The following is an 8,096-nucleotide window of genomic DNA, read 5'->3' as shown; positions in this document are numbered from 1 at the left end:
AATCTTGCATAACGATTAAAGGTGAATAAGATTCACCACACATCCCATCAACAAAACATGAAAGTTCAAGTCCAAAATCACCTAACGGTTTGAAAACCAACAAAGTATCCCTTGGCAAATTGAGATCTTTAACAACATTGTCCCAACCGTCAGTTATTATTGGCGTTGAATTTTATGTTCTGACCCTCACAACCCATTTTTTACCAAACTCATGATATGTTCGCCACCTATTTTTTTTGCCAACAATCTCCCCATTTTTGATTAGCAAAGAATATAGGTACATCCTGTATATAATTTTTAAGTAGTGTAAGAAAATATAAACCATAAGAACTGTAAAATATATATCTCAATAAAAATAAATTATGTATGTAAAGGCTTGTCATACCAGTTTCAAAGATTCTGGGTTATCAAGAAACTTGACAAATGTAGTATACATCATACACTACAAAAAAATGCCATATAGTGGCACACACTTTTAATGGCATTTAGCTATTATGCCACTAAATTTGGTTTTTAATGGCACTTTATGTATGCTATGTTTACTTAACATAAACTTGTAGTGGCATTTATCTTTTATGTCACTAATTTAAGTTTTTAGTGTTACTTTAACTATGCCACTAAAAGTTTCAAAAGCTTTTAATTTCCCTCTTTCCCGCTCAAAACTTTTAATGGAAACTCTAAAACTAAAATTTCCATCCGCCTTAAAATTTTATTCCCACCTAACACCAAATTCCTCTTCCAAGTAAACCCTTAAGCTTCTTTTATCTTTTGAAACCATCCCCAAAATTGAAACCGAAGACCTCTCTTCTTGAAACCCAAGATCCAGCAGAGAGAAAGGTCATCCTCCCAATTGTCGTGCTGGTGTTGTGGTGCCGCGATGTGAAGGGATTCTTCAAGTCAAAGCCCAAGTCGCTACAAAAAGGTTGTGATCACACTAAATTAGGTTAACTTTGCTATTCCATTTCATACCATTCAATTCCATTCTGTTGCTATATAGAAATTAATTTTGTTTGCTTCATTTTTGTTGATACATGGGATTGCGATTCTATTAATCTTCTTATTTTCCTTTTTTAATTAATAGCTTGATTGGGAATTTGGGATCTTATTTATGTCATATTGCCCCAAATGTAGTTCCTCTATTTTGATTACTAGTTTAAGTGTGTGTTTAGTATATTGATTCTTTGATTATGTTTGCTGGAATAATAAACCTTCTTAACTGTATACACTTAGGCTCCTTTGTTCATCTAACCGTTTTCATCGAGATATTGGGGGCTGGGGTGTTAGTTCACGAAGATGTCAACAAGCGAGAAAATGTGGTGATCAATTCAATGGTTGACAAAAAGTCATCCTACTTAAAATTCATGGCAGCAGTGTTGAGGTATGTAGACAGATTTATATATTGCAATTGTTGCTCGATTTTGTGTGATTGCATTATTCCGTAAGGAGGGGTTCGGTCCATTTACCCTCCTGTGATAGGAGATTCCCCTTCAGTTATTGTTTTGGGGTTTACAAACTATTTGTTGATGTATAGTTATTGTTTTGGGGTTTACAAACTGTGACAGGAGGTTCCCCTTAAGTTATTGCATTATTCCGTAAGGAATGGTCTATCTTTTTTTTCTATTTTGTAACATGTGTAGCTTAGCTAATAGATTTTGATCTACTTTCAATTTCATGTAATAGCGATTTCACTAGGGGTGCTAAACGAGTCGTGTTTGCGGGTTGGTGGGTTTAACCCGACCCGAACCCGAAAATTTTTCACGAACCCGGAAATTGTGTCATACATATTAACCCGAACACGACCCGAAGTTTTGTGTGTTGACCCGAACATGACCCGTTCAACCCAAATTTTTTAATTTTTTTTATGAAACTAATACATTAAAATTAAAATTTACTTAAAACACTAATGTATATAACTCAATTATATTTAAATTATAAAAACTCATGTTAATTTCTCTTTTTAAGTTATAACTAGTATTATACCCCGCACGCGTTGCGACGCGTTAAACCGGATTATTCAATAAACTTTGTCAGATGGTTCAAGATTGCATTCCTGCTTTTGTAGTTGGATGATGATTATAGGCTAAGTTGCGATAGAACATATCAACTTTCAGCATCCCAAATAATCCAGTGATTTTATGTCTTTAAATTAAGAATACACTGAAAGTCATTATTATACTATCAATTTATTTACAACATCCCAGTATTACAACACATGAACCCAATATAACAACACGGTCCGTAAAAACAAATGACCAACATGAACCCAAAGTTGGTTGTTCAAACGGAAAAAAAAAATTAAAACCTACCAAACAACAAATCTTAAAAACAATCATCACCACTTGGTTGACTAAACACCCAACACCATTATATTACAAGCAGTCTACCTTACATGCATGAAGCATGGGCACCAATGATGATATGATATCCTTGAGAGCTATAATTATACACCTCCCAACTCGAGATCCATTACAATATTAACCAATATCAAGTATTTATTCATCATACATGTAGTAAGAAGATCAATGCTGTGATGTGAAGATGTAAACATAAACATAGTAGATAGAAGTGAGAACCTACAATCCCAAGGCATCCTGCATGGAATAGAGAAAGAGAAATAAGTCCATTGGTCACTAATAACCCAAATACTTGCATAGATATTTTCATATGAGATATGCATTTACATGTTCACATATTCCGCTAACGTTAATGCATAATTTTTCTGCAAATGAAGCGCGTTAAAGCAGACGAGAATACAATAAAGTGCATAGTTGGTCTGCAAATGAAGCGCCTTGAAGCGGACGGGAATATAATAATTTTGCTTCAAAGATGAGCTCGAATACACTCCAAAAACAGTAACTAATTCATACCAGGTGTGCCCAAATATGAGCCCTAACTCAACATCTAAAACCCAAATTGAAAACAAATCATAAATCAAAATCATCTAAAACACAAATTAAAAACAAATGACTAATGAAAACCACATTACCTAACAATCTTCCGAAGCAAAACAGTCGGCGCCAAAGGTGGATATTTTGAGAAGCATCGGACAGTGAAACATAAATTAATGCAAAGAAAAAGAAAAGGAGGGGTGACTGCAGTGGAAACGGTGGTGTATAGTGTCCATGACCATGTCAATTACATACTTGATTATAGCAACCACTGCCGCATCCATTGACGCTTCGAACTGCGGTGACTTCGTTTGAATCTGATACATGATTTATGATTATAGGTGCCTTTGGATTTTCTCATAGGATCCACAACTCTAAAATTAGCTGCAAACAATATAATTTATGTTCAAATTGAAATAACTAATTGTAAATGTAACATGCTTGTTCAGTTATTGAAGCATGAAAGACACACTGTAAATAGGCCATATGACGGTGGTGATACTGCAGCGCGGGTGGTGATGGTAACCATGATATGGTGACGACAGTCGACCAACATGGGCATTCATATTAAAGTCGTGATTTAGCATCCACACCAAATCAATCTCTTGAAGAGAAGCACCAACAGTATCATCAAAAGTAAACTTTCAATATGAACGCATCTGGTTTGCTTAGACGTGTGTTCGAAGGCTCAGATATACTACCTCATTATGGTTGCAAATCATCAGATTGCCACGCCAAAACAACGAAAATACACGATTTTCTTATATCATCACCGCCCATTTAATTTTCTCTCTGTTACTATTTGCACCAAAAAAGTCGACAACTACAGACGCTAACTAAAACATGTTAAATTGTTTATTTCAATATAACCAATAAAAAAACCCCAAAAGTCCCTATAACATAAAGCAACAAAATTGATAGAAACAAACAAACCCAAATCAATCCATTAAAGAGTAGCACCGAAAGCAACATCATCAATAGTAAAATTCAAATATGAACACATCTGATTTGGTTAGATGTGCTTCGTAGGCTCAAATACACTACCTCATTGTGGCTGCAAATCATCAATTCGCCAAGCCAAAACAACAAAGATAGTCGCATTTTTTACATTATCACGGCCTATTTAATTTTCTTTCTCTGGTACAATGTTCATGTTCCTCATGTTCTCAAAGTACAGCTAGCGACAAAAACCCACATAAAACAAAATCCATACCTATCACGCGCCCACGCTAAGGCAACATCAACATCCGATTTACAGTCATTATATGAATTCATCACATCTCAGATCCAAAAAGATTATCATCATCGTTCAACCCGCTCAGTGGCGCCATGGTTGCAACCGGAGTTGCCATACCAAGTAGCAAGCCACCATCATCGTCGGGTAGGCACACGGCCGAAACCTTGCAAGAATCCTAGTTGCCGTCGCCTAAAACGTCAACAAAGATTTTATGTTTAAACCCGTCGCCGCCAAGATGGCCGGAATCCGCCAGTGGTGACCCTTTGGTTACTACCCCTCCTTCTTCGTAAGAAAAGGGGTAAGGTTTAAAGCCAAAGACATGCGTCTCAAGTGGGATGACCGCCCAAATAGTTCAATCGAAACAAACCACGAACCCAATATATATAATTTAACTGAAGATCATTTTATATGTATATAGTTTCTAGTCTCTGTGCCATGAACCCTAGAATTTTCATAAGGGCAGTAAAAAAATACCCCCATATTGAAAATTCAGTGCCGATGCAAAACAAACCCAAAGATTTCACTTACAAAAAAAAAACCCCAACAACCCCAATTTCTAGTTTGCAAGATGAAGAAACCCCAAAATAGTAGATTTTGTGATTTTCTTACATGAATACAGATATAAGAAAGTGAACGTGAACGAACCAGGCGGTTGAGTGGTGGCGGATCTCTGGTAGTGGGTGGTTGGTCGTCGGCAAAGAGACAAAGAAGAGACATGTCTTCTGTCCAATAGCCTGGATATGAACCATCCCACCGTACTAACTTTCCGGCAGGTTCCAAGTTTTACAGATCAACAACCATGCCATTCCACACTGTCAAGAAATCCACAAAACAGAGACTCCGGACGGTGACCGTCATGGTGGTGTGACGGTGGTGACCCTGCGGTCGCCGCCCTTCTCTCTCCCTTTCTCTGTCTTCTCTTATGAGGTTTTAAAAAGAGTTGAAAACTGAAGATACGTGTCTCAAAGGGGGATGACCGCCCAAATAGGTCAATCAGAACAAACCACGATCAAAATTACTATTCATTTCTGTCGCTCTATTAATAGAGATTAATTATGATATAAAATACACACTCAAATTAAATTATGACATAACATATATTGTAAAAAAATTAATATAATATAAATGTGTTAAACGGGTCAACCCGCCAACCCGACCGGGTTGACCAAACCTGACCCGTCAACCTAAACGGGTTCATGGGTTCAACCTGAAACTGACCCGAACCCGTTTAGACTAAACCTAAACCCGCGAATTTCGTGTTAGGTTCGTGTCGTGTTTTCGGGTCGTGTCAGAAATTCACAACCCTAGATTTCAAGGTTAGTTTATCAAATTCTTCTAGCGATTTTTTTTATTTTAATTCAATGTATGTTAACTTTACAAATCTGTTTTAGGAAGTTGATGTTGCGATCGTTAAAGCTACAAATCATGTCAATTGCCCACCCAAAGAGAGACACATCAGACACTACAACAAAAATGGCTTTTTAGGACCTTTTCTGTGGGACGCTTGTAAAAGAGGGTCCTAAAAAACTATTTAATAGGACTAATGAACTTTTGGGGTCCTTTTATAATATACTCTACTAAACCGGTGTCCTAAAAAAACAATTTAATAGGATGGATGATTTTTTTGGGTCCTATTATCATATAATTTAATAGGACATTTAAAATGTAAATCCTAATAAAGTACCTTATAAGACATTTAATTGTTAGTGTCCCATTATGTGGTATTGTATTAGGACACTTGATCATCTGGGGTCCTATTATAACATAACTTAATAGGACACGTTGTAGTTAAGTCATAAATATTCAGTGTTATAGGACCCTTTCTAGTCGAAGTCATATTAGAACTTAACTTAATAGGACACTTGACACTTGGGTCTTATAACTTTAAACTTTATAGGACGCTTAATCATTGTGGTGTTATTATAATACACCGTAATAGGACACCTGATATTTGAGTCATAAAACATTAGTTTTATAGGACGCTTATTCACTAGAGTTTTATTATAATATAACTTAAAAAGACACTTGACACTTGGGTCTTATAAATTTAACCTTTATAGGACGCTTAATCGTTGTGGTGTTATTATAATACATTGTAATAGGACACCTGATATTTGAGTCATAAAACATCAGTTTTATAGGACGCTTATTCGCTAGAGTTCTATTATAACATAACTTAATCGGACACTTGACACTAGGGTCTTTTAACTTTAACCTTTATAAGAAGCTTAATCATTATGGAGTTATTATAATACACTGTATTAGGACACTTGATATTTGAGTCGTAAAACATAAGTATTATAGGACGTTTATGTAAACTGTCATTTTTTGATACAAAATGTCCTAAATTTGGATCACAATTGAATTTTTATTCCCTCCTAATTTCTACTAAAAAAATTAGACACTCCCTCCCATTTTCATTCTTTGAATTCCTATCATAATAGGATCTCAAACTATTCAATCGATGATCACTATGTGAAAAAAGGGCTATAGCCACACTTTTGGCAAAACCGTCCTGCCACACATTTTATTATTAATATGACCATTTATACCAGTTCAGAACTTTTAGCTACACTTTTAGAAAATTATTAGTCACAACTCGAAATGTGTGGCCAAATGTGATTTATGGCCACGTATTTTTGTTTCATGTGACCAAAAACATATTTATTTGACACATTTAGCCACGCTTTAAAAAAAACTGTGGCAGGACGGTAGCCACACTAGCAAATTAAGTGTGGCCAATTGTTATCTATGATCACAGTATTTGTATTCATGTAACCAATAACATATGAATTCAAAATCTTTAGCCACACTTTAAGAAAAAAGGTGTGACTAAAAACATAAGTATTCGAAACCTTTAGCCACACGTTAAGAAAAAACATCCACACTATAAAAGTATTGCCAAATATGATCTACGATCACATTATATATTTACTAAGTGACGAAAATTTAATACATATGGTTATGTATATTATTTTTTGTGACCAAAGATTATACAATATCTACACTTAAAATTAAAAAAAAAAACACGGGCATTTACATAACATTCATCACATCATTGTCACTTTGTTTATTTTCGTGTGACGAAAAATTATCAAATGTCATGAAAAAAATGTGTGACTAAATGTTAAACTTACAATATATTAAAAAATTTCCTAAAATTATTTCATTCTAGAACTTCCCACCAAAATATTTATCCTAGAATTTAAATTTTCCCTCAAAATATTTAATCCTAAAACTTCTCACCAATATATTTAATCCTAAAACTTCCCACCAAAATATTTCATCCTAAAAGTTAAACTTACCCCCAAAATAACTTCCCCCCAAAATATTTCATTCTAAAACTTCCCACCAAAATATTTCATTCAAAACTCCTCTCTCAAATAATATTCTCATTTGAAAAATATATTAGTTAATAATTTAAAAAAATCTTACTACATATTTAAAAATTTATCCGATTATTAACTTTATATATTCTAACGATATGTGTTTTCTTCTAAATAATATGTAAGAGTATACATATTAGTTACGTTTATATACATTTTTAATGTATGCAAAATTAGTACTAGTGCCAAATTTCCCCCAAATTATTTCCGGTACCCACTTTTTGTCATTTTCGGTACGGTATCAATATTACGCTGAGTTTAATTTTCAAATATCAGTAACGTAGAGTATCGTACCGAACATTTTCAGTACTGGTGCCTGTACCCATAGTTGACGATTTTTGGTAGCGGTATTTTCGTACCGATACTGAGCTCATCCCTAATCATATATGTATTAATAGACCATATTAGACCTTAATGGATCGCAATGACCAATAGTGGGTCATATATATGTGTTAATGGACCATATTGGGCCTTAATGGATCATAATGGAGAATAGTAGTCAAACATGTCTTAATGGACCATGTTGGGCCTAAATGGATCAGAATGGACAATAGTGGATCATACATGTCTTAATGGACCATATTG

The 8,096-nt window shown here is 34.7% G+C and overlaps 1 protein-coding gene and 1 long non-coding RNA gene across 3 annotated transcripts; one reads left to right on the top strand and one right to left on the bottom strand.

Annotated features, from left to right (window-relative positions):
* The first annotated feature begins 516 nt into the window (after nt 1-516).
* On the top strand, nt 517-5,610 carry LOC118491723. Its single transcript, XM_035989760.1, has 4 exons — nt 517-528; nt 799-922; nt 1,231-1,378; nt 5,517-5,610. The coding sequence occupies exons 1-4, from the start codon at nt 517-519 to the stop codon at nt 5,608-5,610; spliced, it is 378 nt and encodes a 125-aa protein (XP_035845653.1).
* Nucleotides 2,174-5,097, bottom strand: LOC110884395. Of its 2 annotated transcripts, XR_004864421.1 has the most exons (4): nt 4,771-5,097; nt 2,987-3,272; nt 2,682-2,901; nt 2,174-2,591 (listed from the first exon to the last, which is right to left on the bottom strand). It is a non-coding gene; the product is annotated as an uncharacterized LOC110884395 (long non-coding RNA). The 2 variants fall into 2 exon arrangements; XR_002561149.2 differs by lacking the exon at nt 2,682-2,901 and having other exon boundaries at nt 2,176-2,591; nt 4,771-5,095.
* Nucleotides 5,611-8,096: the final 2,486 nt, after the last annotated feature.

The sequence above is a fragment of the Helianthus annuus genome, chromosome 1 (genome assembly GCF_002127325.2).
Source record: "Helianthus annuus cultivar XRQ/B chromosome 1, HanXRQr2.0-SUNRISE, whole genome shotgun sequence".
Lineage (NCBI taxonomy): Eukaryota > Viridiplantae > Streptophyta > Magnoliopsida > Asterales > Asteraceae > Helianthus > Helianthus annuus.
This window is presented reverse-complemented; position numbering and strand designations above follow the sequence as displayed.

Excerpts from the sequence above, each read along its gene's own strand:
- LOC118491723 (XM_035989760.1), top strand. Across the intron at positions 923-1,230 it reads GCCCAAGTCGCTACAAAAAG|GCTCCTTTGTTCATCTAACC; the intron begins GTTGTGATCACA and ends GTATACACTTAG. Across the intron at positions 1,379-5,516 it reads TTCATGGCAGCAGTGTTGAG|GAAGTTGATGTTGCGATCGT; the intron begins GTATGTAGACAG and ends AATCTGTTTTAG.